Raw genomic sequence first — 15,639 nt, forward strand, 5'->3', positions numbered from 1 at the left:
CCAGGTCCATATTATGGCAAGAACAGCTCAAATAAGCCATCCATTATTACTTTAAGACATGGTCATTCAATCCTGAAAATATCAAGAACTTTGAAGGCTTCTTCCAGTGCAGTTGCAAAAACCATCAAGTGCTATGATGAAACTGGCTCTCATGAGGACCACCACACTAAAGCAAGACCCAGAGTTACCTCTGCTGCAGAGGATAAGTTCATTAGAGTTACCAGTCTCAGAACTTGATCCCAAAGAATCAATTCTGAGTTCATGTAACAGACACATCAACTGTTCAGATGAGACCACGTGAATCAGGTCTTCATGGTCAAATTTCTGCAAAGAACCACTACTAAAGGACACGATTAAGAATAGACTTTCCTTGGGCCAAGAAACACAAGCAATGGACATTGGACCAGTTGAAATCTGTTCTTTGGTCTGAACCCAAAAATGTGGGCTTCTAGCCACCGTGTCTTAGAGACACAGTAGGTGAACGGAGGACCGCCGCATGTGTGGTTCCCACCTAGAAGCATGGCGGAGCTTGAGGGGGGGGGGGGGGGGGTCCTTTGCTGGTGCCGTGATCTGATTTATTTAGAATTTAAGGCAAACTTAACCAGCATGGCTACCACAGCATTCTGCAGCGATACACCATCACATCTGGTTTGCACTTAGTGGGACTATCATTTGAACAAGGAGAGTGATGGAGCGCTGCATTAGATGACCTACCCTTCAATCACCCAACCTCAACCCAATTGAGATGGTTTGGGATGAGAGGGAAGGAAAAGCATATGGAAACTCCATCAAGACTATTGGAAAAGCATTCCTCATGAAGCTGGTTGAGAGAATTCCAAGAGTGTGCAAAGCTGTCAAAGGGTGGTTACTTTGAAGAACCTCAAATATATTTTGATTTGTATAACAGTTTTTTGGCTACTACATAATTCCATGTGTTATTTCATATTTGTCTTACCTATTACTCTACAGTATATAAAATAGTTTTAAGAAACCCTTGAATGAGTAGGTGTTCAAACTTGACTGGTACTATCTATGCCCTTTGGCCTAGTGATTAAAGAATTAAGCAAATTTTCAAGTGTAAAAACTTAAACTTCTACAAACTCATCTAAATCGGGATCCTCTAGAATAAAACATTAGAAAGCCTCAAACTTTTCAACTTCTTTAGTAAATAAAGAAATAAAGTACTGGGTCAAACTGCACAGGGTCCCATATTTCAGAAATACATGTGTTGTCATCAAAAAGGGCAGGGCTCCCAAATGTAATGGATGATGTCAGTGATCCTCCTTCCTCCCTGGATCCCATTGGTCAGCTGAGTTCCCAGTGTTGGCGGAGATTGGCCAAGTCACAGCTACTCATCACCACTTCACCTCCGTCTACAGTCAAGCATTTGCCCGAGGAGGGATTCTTAAGGAGAGAACCCTGTGTGAACACAAACAATAATGAGCAGAATAAAAGGCTACTGTGCACTGCAAGTGACCACAATGCTCTGTTCTGCACTTGCCTTCTGAAAAGTGCAGCATGAACATAGCTAATGTGTGTAACAGCATGTGTATACTGTGAAGTTTTTAATGCCCTTGTGTTGCATGACATACAAGCCTCAGTCATTTGATTGTAAGGAGAAAAGGGTTTCAACATACTTTATATGAAACATACCCATGTACAAGACCTGCAGTAACACTTTCAGAGCAGTGGAGAAGATGTGCATTGATTATTAGAGTGACAATGTGAAACAAACTAACCGATAATAAATAAATAAATATATATATGTATATAGACAGTTTACAATGTCATGTTACATACCGGTGTAAAATGCCACACTTGCTCCGGGGCCACTGTGGTTCCTTTGCCCTTCAGGCGGCAGAGCTTTATGGACACCGGCGCCGCCCCGGGGGTTGCATGTAGACACAGCTGCTTACGTATGTTGTGACGAAGCTCCTGGTGGGACGTGTACTCAAAATACTACACACAAATGTTATGTTAGAAAAAAAACCTGTGTGGCAATTATAAACATGCACACACGGCTCCGCATATAGTATATTTAAGCAATAAGGCCCGAGGGGGTGCGGTATATGGCCAATATACCACGGCTAAGGGCTGTATCCAGGCACTCCGTTTTGCGTCGTACTAAAGAACAGCCCTTAGCCGTGGTATATTGGCCATTTACCACAAACTCCATAGATGCCTTATTGCTATTATAAACTGGTTACCAACGTAATTAGAGCAGTAAAAATAAATGATTTGTCATACCCGTGGTATATGGCATGATGTCCCACGGCTGTAAGCCAATCAGCATTAAGTGCTCAAACCACTCAGTTTATATCTAGATTAAAGTACCTGGTTTCCGCCCATGTTGTGGCATGTGTATAAGGTAACTGGTTTCCCACCCTTATTCTTTTCTCCCACATCCAGGCATGTCTTTGAGCCAGAGTTCTTGAGCTGATAAAATATAATTTTAGCAGAATATACACATTAAAAAAAAGTGGATGCGCATTTATAGACTGACAATCCAATTTCTAATGAAAGTTAAATAACATTACCGCTCCAAACATGACAGGGGTGAGGTCTGGAACATAGGCCTCTGGGTAAACGTTCTGCAAGTACCATGTAAAGTTTTTGCAGCTTAGCTTCTCTTTGAGTTTGAGGCGTTCAGAGATGTCACCATATGTGTTCTGAGTGAACAGGAAGAAGAACATTAAAGCAATGGAGGTCATTTTTACATAATGTAAACAATCATGCAGGATACAGTACCACTCTTTACAAAAGAGCCATGTGTAACTGTGAGAGAACAGCACCTAGACCCCCAGCAGTGTCATGTGTAAAACATTGAGGGGACACTATACCCAACCTCTTTGGCTATGGTGGCAGCCTTCTTGTTCCTGCGGTAGAAGATCTGCTTGTAGTCCTCCATCCAGACCTCGGCTAGACGCACCTGGTTGCGGGCAATCACCGACCTGCCTTTGGGGAAGGTGTGGGGGCTCTTACTGCGGAATACATGTCCCACCACTGAGCAGGGTATGATCTCCAGCTGGCCTCCACATTGCCACACCTACAAGAAGGACATTCCAGGTCAATGGAGTAGACACAGAAAAGGGCATGGGCTGAATGGTCGAGGCTCAAGCTTGGCACAACAGTGACTGAATAAAAGTATTATAGGGAAGACAGGAAGTAACCATGAAGGGAATCAGAATAGAGAAAGAAGCAGTGTCTGCTTTGACCAGCAGAGGGCATTAAAGTCTACATTAACCACCACCATCAGTCAGGATTGTTGATGTACTTCCTGCCCTTCCACATTCTGCATAACTTACCCTGAAGGACATCTCCACATTCTCACCTCCCCAGATCAACATCTTGTCGTCATAGGTCCCAATGTGCTCAAAGTAAGTCTTAGAAATAGAGAACAGACCACCTGCAAAGGTAGGAGTCCTAGGAGTAGACAGTATATTTATGTTCAGTATGACATCACTTCACGAGTGAGTGTGTGTGGGTATGTATAAAGTACCTGACAGGATAAGTTTCATTCTTGCGTTTCTTTTGGTCTTCCTCAGGGATCTGCTCCCACCCAAAGATAAGGCTCCAGTCAAAGTTTCCACGGTTACGGGCACGAGCTGTGGCGAGGGGTTTGGCGAACTTCATGTTGTTTTGGTCAATGATGACTATCTCAGGGCTGACCACAGCAGTGGGCTTCTCCACTATCCGAGCCAGGAGGGGTTCCAGCCAGCCATTGAAGCACTCACCTAATCAGGGATGAAAATGAGACAAACAGAAATATCATATTCATATATTCCCTCACTAATCTTCAGTTTCTTTTAACTGACTAATGTAATGACAACATCAAAACATTACAGTTTTCCCTAATTTAAATTCAGATCTAAGGGGCTTTGATGATGATGCTTAGGAGTAGTATAAAGTAGTTGATCAGCTGTCAAGGGTCAAAAGTGATAGGAGCTTCTGGCAATGAAAGCACTTATAGCTTAATAAGTTACTAAAATTGTATCCTAATTCTATGGTTTGCAGTGTCTGCTGGGACACGCACAGTGGGCATCCAGGAAGGTGAGGATCTCTCCTTGAGCAGTCTGTGCCCCCAGTAGCCTGGCAGTGATTAATCCCTTCCTCTCCCGCTGTCGTAGCACACGCACAATCTTCAGCTGCAGGACATACTCATCCAGACGAGACTTCAGGTGATCTGAAAACCATTGCACGAGGATGGTAAAATACAGCTGGATTACATCTATCCACAGAGGTAGATATCTATTCTACTGAGAAAATTGCTACTAGGAGTTTTTATATACTCTGGCATTGTTCTATTAATGTCACTGTGTAGAGGAAGAGAGCAGTAGGGGAATAACGCATGTGCTCCCGATTGCAAATACATAAACGTTTGATAACGGCAAAGTCTGAAAGGTCTGTCTGTGGCAGGAAAGTCTCACTTCCATACCACACTTACCGTCTGTGCTAGCGTCATCCACCAGTAATATCTCTGTGAGCAGGGAGGCAGGAGCAGTGTGCAGGACGCTGTAAACGGTCCGCAGGAGGGTGGACCATGCCTCGTTGTGGAACACGATGATCACACTGGTGGTGGGGAGAGGAGGGCAGCGCCGGAACCTTTGACCTGCACAACTGACAACAAAGAGGCTATTTGCCAAGGGATCTGCTAGATAAGCTTCGATTGTACACAACCATACAGATCACTCCAAACTAGCTTCCCTTCAGTCCCCCTGTACTCACTCTGGGTGGCGTGTGTCATTTCCCAGGCTGCGGTGAAGGGAGATACGGTCGCTGGCAAATTGGTTGAAACAATTTTTGGTCAGCCCATCCTGCTTCTCTTTAATCTCTGCAGGGGTCATCCTGCCCATCACAAACGGTCGGCCATAGGCTCCGGGGTCCTCTGGGTCCTGTAGGGGCCTCTCCAGGTGAGGTTGAAGCTCATCTATGCTGTAGAACCCAGGTGGACAGCGGGGATCAAAGGAGATGGTCCCACGCTCCGAGGGAAGGGGCAGGGGGGCACCAATCTGGAAGCCCATGTTTGACACAGCACCTCTGACCACACCCATCACCTGTGACTGTTTGTTTGACAGCTCTCGGAGCCAGGGTTCAGGGGAAGTCCCACCTCCCACGTCATACTGCATGACGAGCAGTAGGACCAGGAAGAGGGAGCCTGCTAGAATGGCAAGCTTAAAGGGAAGGGTGTGACGGCGGGAGAACGCACGCATTGTGCCGGCGTACCAGAGAACGACCGCAGGGCTGAAACAGGAGTGATAAAGACACGAGTCAGATTTATCACACCATCCAAACTACAACTACATACTATTGTTAATTGAGGAGAAATTATAACAGTTTACAGTAACCGGTATCTGTCAGAGTAATCAGTTCTACATTCTACAATAGCAAAAGGAAACAGAGGTCACGGGACACCTCTGAGAAGCTTCATTGTGTGATATGTAAATACAGAGTGCCTGATAAAAGCTTTGTTCTCTATGAACAGACAAAGCGGTCTGTATCCTCCCGTGTAGCACTTCCCTTCACACTTGTCTGTATAACTATGGCTTTCGATTTGTTCACATAATGTTGAATGAAAGTTGTGGGTAGAATACAAATTGAAAGGAAATGTAAAACTGGCTAATCTTGAATTCGACCAAACAGAGCCTTCAAAAATACTGACTTCATGCTGAACTGGAGCATGTCAAGCATCTCTCTCCATGACAGAGGATTAGACGACACAAGTTCCTCATTCATTATAAACGCTGGAACATATGTTTACTATGAGAGAAACAGCAGAAGGAAACTCATGCATGCCAGCCATAATATTGTGTGGTTACAATTCCAGTTTCACAATACTCGGGACGATTGTGGAAAGGAAAAAAGAAAAACATGAAGCGGAGGGATTTAACAGTCCCAATGTTAGAAACAAACAGCATTATGTTGCCACCTAGAGTCACATTTGTTTATTTTGCAAGCTATAGCACCCACAATTCTACATAAAGTAGGTTTTTAATTGGACCATTGAGTTTAGTCTAATTTGTGTTTTATTTTTTGCCATGGAAAATCTGGTATAGTATTGGAACAATGGTATGGTGACAACCCTTGTTTGAAGCCTCTTGGAATAACTTACAGACGAAGCCAGTGTGTCTAATAAGTCTGTAGGAAAAAGAGACCAAAATGTCTCATACACCAAGTTTGTATTGGAAACAAGATATTTTTTATGGTCTATTTTAGATTGTGACTTCTGAAGCCCTCTAGAAGAAACTGTCACAGCTATTACCTGCTTTACTTACATACATCATTTTGTCTAGTTTAGGCTGATGAAATGTGACAAAATTGGCCAATAGACCATAATGTTAAATTCACTCTACTTCATGAACTTCTCATTAAATCCTCTTTTTTATATGACAGCTGTTCCATCTTCCCATTCACCTTTTGCAGCCGAACCCAGTTCTGGAAAACCTGATCTATAAGACCACATGACAAATTTCACATATTGAATGCATAAGAGCTTTAAAAACCCCACCCTTGTCAGTCCCCTACCCCATGTTAGGAATCATATGAGAGCATGGCATTTACCTTTTTAGCTGAAAACCAGACCACCCAGATGTAGCCTACCCTACTTCAAGCCCAAATTTCAAGAATCTAGCCACTTTTTCTTGTCTTTTAACTCTTCTTTGTAAAATTATTCAAAACTGCGACGTAGTTATCTATACTGACGCCAAATGGCATTGAGCGCAGCAGGTGCGTGCCATTACACTGATAACAACAACGGGTAACATGGGTTGCATTCAATATCTGCAACGTTTGCTTATAAGCAACAGTGTACAAGAACAAAAACCTAGCTATGTTTGTTTGTTTTACGAATGTGCGTGTGCTGGATAATTGAACAATAACATTTTTCTCCATAGTTTAATTAAACTATTAGATTAATCCAAGTGGCTCTGGCCTAATCGTTTTTAATCAACCATAGTAGAATATTAATATGCACAGCCTTAACACATTATGTGTGTAATGGTCGTCATAAGGGACAACTATTACTGCTATTATCTGCTAATTTATTTTATGCTTTTATTCTCAACAATATAGGTGACTAGGCCTACACATGATGTAACCATATCATATCCATAGACTTGAGCAGTACACCTGTAGCATGATGGAATTTCTTGCACAGGGGTGAATTCAACGAGTGAAACGCTGAGGCTGTTCGATTAATCTAGCCCCGGCGCCCGTGTTTTGCATCGGCTGAAAGTTGATTGCATTCGATTTGGAACCGGGATGCCTCCCATGCATGAGCCAAGTGCCCCGTTCAATGCCCACGACGAAATCGGCTCAAACACGTAATTAAGAACGTGTAGTAATTAGTCGGATCCTGTGTTTTCCCATGCAGAGGTGATTGCTTTCGATTACTGTTCGATTTGAGAAAGGCATTCCCATCCTTGATGCTTTCGCCCGATGACGTGAAGGGCCTTTGCCTTGTGCCCGTGGGCACAGCATAATCGAATCCGCTCATTCAGAACATTATAGATACAAATGTAATAAACAAATCTGGTATTGTGCCTAATTCTACAAGACAGAAGATTATCTGTCAAAATGCATTTCTATCTGAACGTTTTGTAACGTTGCACCTTTCTAAACAGTTTCTGTTTCTTCACAGGCTGATGTCTGGAACGCCATCTGATTGGTGGCGCTTGTTACCATGGTCCTGCGTAAAACAGAAGTTGTGATTTATTTACAGAGGCAATTGCTTGCCTTTCCCACATTTTCCTGCTATCCTAAACAGCTTCAGACTGTTGCTGGCGACGGTAACGTTACTTTATGGCTTTCTTCGGGATAACGAATTTGGGCTATCAAAACCCCATCGGAGACCATATGTTATTGAGTCCGAGATCGTCTGCTTCTCCTGGTGGTGAGTGCTTAGCTAACGTTACTGTACTGTAACGTTATCTGTGTTAATTTGTTTACACTGACTTAACGTTACTTGCTAATTACCTACGTTAACTTAGCTAAATGGTCAGTCATTAAAACAAGCAGAATAAGTATGTATTTTAAATGTCATAGCTTTGCTTTATCTGTCCTGACATGGATCATCATTCGAAGGTACAAGTGGTCATGCCGGAACAACCTGCCTTTGCTTTTATAGATGAGGTGGATTCAAGGAGCTGGGCTAAACAGTCAGGACTGCCCTCCATCCAAGTCCAGAGGGGACCCCCACAATGCACTGATACCCCCTTCAGCCCAGACATACACCAAGGTAGCCAGGGGCGATACAAAGAGATGCTCAAACGGGTTCAGATACCAAGATGTAAGTTAGATGTGAGTACTCTTAGGTATCACTTCATGTACAGGTGGTAGGCCTTAGCTGTTCAACATTTCGGTTTGAATGAAATGCACTGATCAAAAATATAAACGCAACATGTAAACATGTGTTGGTTTCATGAGCTGAAATAAAAGATCCCAGAAATGTTCCATACACACAAAAAGCTTATTTCTCTCTTTATATCCCTGTTAGTGAGCATTTCTCCTTTGCCAAGATAATCCATCCACCTGACAGGTGTGGCATTTCAAGAAGCTGATTAAACAGCATGTTCATTACACAGGTGCGCCTTGTGCTGGGGACAATAGAAGGCCACTACAAAATGTGCAGTTTTGTCACACAACACAATGCCACAGATGTCTCATGTTTTGAGGGAGCGTGCACTTGATATTGCCAGAACTGTTGTCAGACAATTTAATGTGAATTTCTCTACCATTAGCCGCCTCCAATGTGGTTTTAGAAAATGTGGCAGTACATCCAACTGGCCTCAGAACCGCAGACCACATGTATGGCGTTGTGTGGGCGAGCGGTTTGCTGATGTCAACGTTGTGAACAGAGTACCATATGGTGGCAGTGGGGTTATGTTATGGGCAGGCATAAGCTATGGACAACAAACACAATTGCAATTTATCGATGGCAATTTGAATGCACAAAAATACAGTGACGATATCTTGAGGCCCTTTTTTCTTTAAGGTATCTGTGACCAACTAATGCATATCTATATTCCCAGTCATGTGAAATCCATAGATTAGGGCCTAATACATTTATTTCAATTGACTGATTTCCTCATATGAACTGTAAAATCAATGAAATTGTTGCATTTATATTTTTGTTCAGTATACATTTTACTAAACTGAAGGCAAGGGCACACCGTGGATCAACATTGAGTGACATGTACTCACTCTTCCCTAGCCCCGAATCAGCTGTACTCAGTGCCCCTGACAGACAGCCAGCAGTGTGGATGGTGGATGTCTAATGGAGGCCAAGGAAAGATGCATGAACCCTGGACCCAAGTCAGACGATTCCCCCGCAAGAACAGTGAGATGACCAAGTGAGTGTCATGTCGGATTCTAACATTTGTTTCTTGAAGTCAGATGTGTCAGTGGCATGCTCACCCTCTGTCTCCTGTTTTTACTCAGGTTTGTGAAAGAGATGTCAATGACGGACCGAGAGTTCAGCTTATTCTGATTTCCACTCCTGCAGTAACATACACACACACACACACACACACACAATCCCATCCAAAGACCTCTGGGACCTTTACACTGTAAGGACTATTGTGGTTTAATAAACTGGGACATTTTCATCATAGCATGTTATTTATTTTTGTGAGCTACTGTATCAGGTTGTCAATTGACCTCTGCCTTTCCACTGGTAAAATGGAGCTGTTACCTCTCTCTAGAGGAATACAATTGTATTGCCCATGAGGAAATAAGAGTATTTTGTTTCAGTAATTAGTTATTGTTACTCAGTAAGGTCATTCATTCGACCTTGGGGATAGTAACTGATATTGAGTAAGGCTTGTATTTTGCATACTTTCAGTACATTAACTAAATCAATAAAAATGATAACACGAGGAAAACATTTACTTATCTTTAACGTTTTTCTAAATAAGCTAACATTACAGTATCATTAATAACATATGAGGTCAAAGGAATATCCAGATATCACTTGCTTTCTGTCAGTACACTTTTGGCAGCATAACCAGTTATCCATCACATTTACCCCATCCCCACCCTAACTCCTCCCTCATCTAGGCTCCTTCCCTGTGCTTGTGTACTGTATGCAGTGTGCTTAAACTTGCTTGTCCCTTCCCAATATGTGTGTGTAAACTCCTGGAGTTTCTATGTAAATGTAATGATCTGTGAGAGGCACTCTACCTGAGAAAAAATGCTGTTTCTGATTACAGGGTCATTGAGTGAGTCAGTCAGCACTGAGCACACACACCAGTCTCAATGGCGGGCTTGAACAATTCAGAGGATGTGGCTGTAACTACCTGGCGTCTGTCTGTACATTGAGTACTGTAACTCCTTCATGATAGTGCAGGGAGAGACAAAGATATGAATCCTCTCATGTATGAAATGTATCGGGTATCTGGGACTGCTTGCTCTCACCTAATAATTTCATTGGTCAGCATCTGCTCAATGACAATCAGCCAATGGTAATCCTAGTTTTTACAACAGGTAAAGAAAGCCGCACACATTAACAGCAATCAACACAACATAAAACAGCCATTGTTTTTATTTTAAAAAATTATTCAAGGGGAAATGTTATTTTGTCTGTCATAGTCCTAAACTCTTTTTGTCCTTCACTTCAGGAAAAACGGTGCCTTCTGAACTCTTTCAACACAGGGGTAGAAAACAAAAAGAAGGGGGCCGGATTCATCAGGCTTGAGCAAAACACACTTTCAGTAGTTCTGGGACGACCCTCCTCCCCTCATCTGTGCCCTAAAAACATCCCAAGAGTCAACAATTAACAGCCACCCAACCCAAAGACAAGACAGCCCATAGAAATAGAATAGAATGTGCATCATCTTACTAACCACGTCCATTCTATGTATTCTATTTCTATGTTAATCACTCTCGATTGGGCACAACCTCAGTCATTTATTGACCCCAAGACCTTTACTTTTCCACGGCGGTCCCACACGCTCAAGGCCAAACATCACTACACGGGAAGGGGCCAATAACATGAGGCTATTAGCTTGCTTTGGGACGAACATTATCAACTTTTAGTGTCCATAGTCAAGTGTGTTATGATGATGTTATGGGAAAGTCAAAATTATCAAAATAAAGTCAGTGTTGAGTCAATGCTAAGGTCAGTACATTATTTCCATTAGCTTTCACAGGCTGTCTATCCTTCCCTCGATTTCTCTGCCTCTGTGAAACTCTTCCCACTGTATTCTCCAGTGGCTTGTTCAATTAAGACAGAGTTCTAATACTGCTCACACTGCTGATTGTGTTCTGTCTCTCTGAGGAGGGCCCTGAAATCTGATAGGGATGAGATCAGTGCATAGGAGCTTAGTCCTGCAGTAGTGTTTGCTCAATGAAAAGGTACAGTGTACAATCTGTATATCTGTGGAAAAGCGACATCTAATGAGTATGTGTGATCAAATCTAGGGCCAGTGTTTGAAATACTGTAGTTGGCTGCAGTTGATCAGTTGGTACCATTGAGCTTGAGCTTTTACGTCTGGCATTTTACAAGAAAGCGTTCTGCCCTTTGATCCTTATCGTTGGAATGGAATCATCATAATAAGCGTAATAATTCATCATAATAACAACAACCATAAGGTTAATACAAATTATGAATACAGAGGTGATAAAAAAAATACTCAACGTTAAAACAAACAGAATCGAAAACAGGATACCACAATCAGACATGCTTTAAAGCAGTTAAGTTAGGCAATCAGTTTGAAGTATCATAAAAACCTCACAGTGAAAATAGTTATGCCCCTTCAAGATTACAAAGCACAGTATTCAGCCTAATATATATATATATATATATATATATATTTATTTCCTTCTTTCTTTAGAAAATACTCGTTAGCGATTCAAACTTAGGCGGCTGTCCGGTACCACTGTATTTAATGCCCAGGCTTTCCCCTCTGGTTCCGGAACATCTTATGCAGCTGTCCGGTACCACTGTATTTAATGCCCAGGCTTTCCCCTCTGGTTCTGGAACATCTTAGGCAGCTGTCCGGTACCACTGTATTTACTGCCCAGGCTTTCCCCTCTGGTTCTGGAACATCTTAGGCAGCTGTCCGGTACCACTGTATTTAATGCCCAGGCTTTCCCCTCTGGTTCTGGAACATCTTAGGCAGCTGTCCGGTACCACTGTATTTAATGCCCAGGCTTTCCCCTCTGGTTCTGGAACATCTTAGGCAGCTGTCCGGTACCACTGTATTTAATGCCCAGGCTTTCCCCTCTGGTTCTGGAACATCTTAGGCAGCTGTCCGGTACCACTGTATTTAATGCCCAGGCTTTCCCCTCTGATTCTGGAACATCTTAGGCAGCTGTCCGGTACCACTGTATTTAATGCCCAGGCTTTCCCCTCTGGTTCTGGAACATCTTAGGCAGCTGTCCGGTACCACTGTATTTAATGCCCAGGCTTTCCCCTCTGGTTCTGGAACATCTTAGGCAGCTGTCCGGTACCACTGTATTTACTGCCCAGGCTTTCCCCTCTGGTTCTGGAACATCTTAGGCAGCTGTCCGGTACCACTGTATTTAATGCCCAGGCTTTCCCCTCTGGTTCTGGAACATCTTAGGCAGCTGTCCGGTACCACTGTATTTAATGCCCAGGCTTTCCCCTCTGGTTCTGGAACATCTTAGGCAGCTGTCCGGTACCACTGTATTTAATGCCCAGGCTTTCCCCTCTGGTTCTGGAACATCTTAGGCAGCTGTCCGGTACCACTGTATTTAATGCCCAGGCTTTCCCCTCTGGTTCTGGAACATCTTAGGCAGCTGTCCGGTACCACTGTATTTAATGCCCAGGCTTTTCCCTCTGGTTCTGGAACATCTTAGGCAGCTGTCCGGTACCACTGTATTTAATGCCCAGGCTTTCCCCTCTGGTTCTGGAACATCTTAGGCAGCTGTCCGGTACCACTGTATTTAATGCCCAGGCTTTCCCCTCTGGTTCTGGAACATCTTAGGCAGCTGTCCGGTACCACTGTATTTAATGCCCAGGCTTTCCCCTCTGGTTCTGGAACATCTTAGGCAGCTGTCCGGTACCACTGTATTTACTGCCCAGGCTTTCCCCTCTGGTTCTGGAACATCTTAGGCAGCTGTCCGGTACCACTGTATTTAATGCCCAGGCTTTCCCCTCTGGTTCTGGAACATCTTAGGCAGCTGTCCGGTACCACTGTATTTAATGCCCAGGCTTTCCCCTCTGGTTCTGGAACATCTTAGGCAGCTGTCCGGTACCACTGTATTTAATGCCCAGGCTTTCCCCTCTGGTTCTGGAACATATTTTTTTAGTTTTGAGTCCTTTCATTTCCATTTGCAAAACAAATGGAAAGGGACACATTTGAAAGGGGTGGAGCAGTTGACAGTAGGCCTTTGCTGTATACAACTGTGCCTTGGGTGCTCGAACTGTTATAGCTGGACTGAGCCATGGTGGGGGCAACAAATTTGACAAGGGTTGGGGAGGGGGGGACCATCCTATTTCCTCTTATTTTGTTGAACCAACAGGTTGAACCCTCTCCCCAGGACTTAAAAAAGGCTACCAGCCTCTATTTAATCTTAAATAACATAATAATAATTTTAGAGATGGAGGCAGAGTAATCATATAGATGTCATTAATGATCAACTGTACTGGACCTCTTTGCTGGCTGATTGATAAACTAAATGAAAGTTGTTACACATTTTGCCCATATTGATTAATAGCATTTGCCAGCACTGTACTAAAAAGACTGAGGGTACTACCGTGCAACAGATTGAGTTGGTGATCATTGCAGACTTTTGCGAGAACATAACAGACATGTCTTGCCTTGTTTTTCGTAAATACTTTGGTCTTTGGTCAATATTTTCCTTCAATTTATACACATATTCATACACACAAATATGCATGTACATACACACTTATAAACGTGTAATAAACTGGATATTTGTGCACGTATGTATTCAGACTTTTTCATAAAGGAATTTTTGCACAAAACATCAAGATTAAAATAAATAAGTAACCCAGAAATAAAACATGAGTACCTGTTTCATAATTCTGCTGAAAAAAAATAATGAAAAAAAACCTAAACAATCACAGAAAATGATGTCAAATAAAAAGTAGCCTTATGTACAGCCTTTTTCTTTTTTTGACACAGGCTAAAGGCGTTGTTTTAAATAAACAGACTTTGCATCTTTAAAGTAGCCTGAGAGAAAGGCTAGACATGAGAAAAACACTTGTCCTTCCATGTGTGCGGGAGCCAAAACATGGCTGCCACATAAGAACATTTTCCTTCTCAAGTCCTGGAGTCTCAAAGTCTTTTCTCTTGGCTCGGGTTTCAAGTGATGGCATCGCTAGTTGTTAGCCGCTAGCTCGCGGTGCGAGTCCTCCCTCAGTAGTGCTGCCGCGGGAATGGTCCCGGCTAGTGCTGCCACGGCTGCTAACTATTCGGCGGTCCATCATTCAGGAAGTAGGTCGTCATTTCCCCTTTGCCCTTGACTTTAACGACCCCACGGCACTCCAGAACATATCCTATATCTGAAAGCACCTGGTGGAGGTCCGTGGTAACCTGAGGAGAGTGGAAAAATTAGCATTTTTGACAGGCATACACTATGCTTATTAGGAACGGAGTATGACCTACTGAGTGTTAACTGATTGCCATCCTCCATACCTGAATGCGGTCTGGGACTCCTGTGCTGTCCATGCGACTGGCTACGTTGACCGTGTTCCCCCATATATCGTACTGGGGCTTCCGTGCTCCAATCACCCCTGCAACCACTGGCCCAATATTCAGACCTGAAAAAAGAGAGACAGATCATAGATTCATAAACATAGCGGTTATTCATACCAAACTCATGCATCCAACCATATTCTACTCTGTTTCCTATTAACCAACACTCTCTCTGGTCTGCAACACTGGTTCCTAATCCCACTCAATCCTGTCTGTGTTTCAGAACTTCATGTGATATTATTTAACCTCAGCTTGTTTAAAGCTTTGTTGAGCTTTTTCAGACTCACCTATCTTCATCTGGAAGTTGTTGAAGGAATGCTCATTGATGTACTTCATCTGTTCCCTCAGTCTCATGGCATAGTCGGCCAGAGCCGTGATGTGGGAGCGGCCCTCACGGTCGTAGGTGGAATCATTGAGACCCGAGGCGGCCATGTAGGTGCTGCCAATAGTCTTGATCTTCTCCAGCTGACGAAACTTCTCCTCACTGATGATCTGAGAGTAGGACAAAACACAAAGCCTCAGGTTTGAGTTTGGCCAAAAATGTATCCTATTTTAAATGCATGAGGCCAACGATGACTGTACTGAAAATGCACCAAAGGGCAAAAGACACGGAATTGACAATGACACTAAGCGTCCACAATTCCATAATCTACCATCTCCTCTCCTCTCCCCCCTCCCTCTTTACCTCGTCAAAGTCGGCGATGATCTCGTTGAGCAGCCTAAGACATTCCACTCCCTCATTATTGGCCTCCAGCTCCACATAGAACTCAGAGAAGTTGGAAATGGAGGCGAACATGACGGCCACACACTCACAGGACTGGTAGTAGAGCTCGTCGTTACGGCGCTCACGTGCCAGAAAGTGAGCCGCCACGTCCTTGGGCAGGATGTTGTGGAGGAGACGGCGGTTGTAGGCCTGAAGCTCCTCCATCTCCTCCTTCTCCTCTGTGGCCTGGAAGGA

General features: G+C 43.4%; 3 protein-coding genes across 7 annotated transcripts in view; 1 reads left to right on the forward strand and 2 right to left on the reverse strand.

Moving 5' to 3' along the window:
• Positions 1-1,145: 1,145 nt before the first annotated feature.
• LOC109869861 (polypeptide N-acetylgalactosaminyltransferase 6) lies at positions 1,146-6,748 on the reverse strand. 2 transcript variants are annotated; one of them, XM_020460143.2, is made up of 11 exons: positions 6,559-6,748; positions 4,726-5,241; positions 4,445-4,617; positions 4,034-4,183; positions 3,500-3,734; positions 3,306-3,423; positions 2,846-3,046; positions 2,538-2,669; positions 2,335-2,436; positions 1,801-1,959; positions 1,146-1,419 (listed from the first exon to the last, which is right to left on the reverse strand). In XM_020460143.2, exons 2-11 carry the CDS (start codon positions 5,208-5,210, stop codon positions 1,306-1,308), a joined length of 1,869 nt encoding a protein of 622 aa, XP_020315732.1. In that variant the 5' UTR covers positions 5,211-5,241; positions 6,559-6,748; the 3' UTR covers positions 1,146-1,305. The 2 variants fall into 2 exon arrangements, with proteins under 2 accessions (XP_020315732.1, XP_031660149.1); XM_031804289.1 differs by lacking the exon at positions 6,559-6,748 and adding an exon at positions 6,412-6,537.
• Positions 6,749-7,225: 477 nt separating this feature from the next.
• LOC116356924 (testis-expressed protein 49-like) lies at positions 7,226-9,605 on the forward strand. 3 transcript variants are annotated; one of them, XR_004205206.1, is made up of 5 exons: positions 7,226-7,514; positions 7,637-7,888; positions 8,123-8,295; positions 9,209-9,347; positions 9,436-9,605. XR_004205206.1 is itself a non-coding variant. In XM_031803689.1 (5 exons), exons 2-5 carry the CDS (start codon positions 7,798-7,800, stop codon positions 9,482-9,484), a joined length of 390 nt encoding a protein of 129 aa, XP_031659549.1. In that variant the 5' UTR covers positions 7,244-7,514; positions 7,637-7,797; the 3' UTR covers positions 9,485-9,605. The 3 variants fall into 3 exon arrangements, 2 of the variants coding, with proteins under 2 accessions (XP_031659549.1, XP_031659548.1); XM_031803689.1 differs by having other exon boundaries at positions 7,244-7,514; positions 8,123-8,233; XM_031803688.1 differs by having other exon boundaries at positions 7,259-7,514; positions 8,123-8,284.
• Positions 9,606-10,519: 914 nt separating this feature from the next.
• LOC109869860 (adenylate cyclase type 6) overlaps positions 10,520-15,639 on the reverse strand; it is a 55,016-nt gene continuing 49,896 nt past the window's right edge. For both annotated transcript variants that reach the window (XM_020460140.2, XM_020460141.2), the window contains exons 20-23: positions 15,367-15,630; positions 14,969-15,173; positions 14,622-14,746; positions 10,520-14,519 (exon numbers count right to left, since the gene is read on the reverse strand). In XM_020460140.2, the coding sequence (XP_020315729.1) occupies positions 14,391-14,519; positions 14,622-14,746; positions 14,969-15,173; positions 15,367-15,630 (723 nt within the window). In that variant the 3' untranslated portion in view covers positions 10,520-14,390. The remainder of the gene's footprint in view (positions 14,520-14,621; positions 14,747-14,968; positions 15,174-15,366; positions 15,631-15,639) is intronic.

Source organism: Oncorhynchus kisutch, linkage group LG24 (genome assembly GCF_002021735.2).
Source record: "Oncorhynchus kisutch isolate 150728-3 linkage group LG24, Okis_V2, whole genome shotgun sequence".
Classification (NCBI taxonomy): domain Eukaryota; kingdom Metazoa; phylum Chordata; class Actinopteri; order Salmoniformes; family Salmonidae; genus Oncorhynchus; species Oncorhynchus kisutch.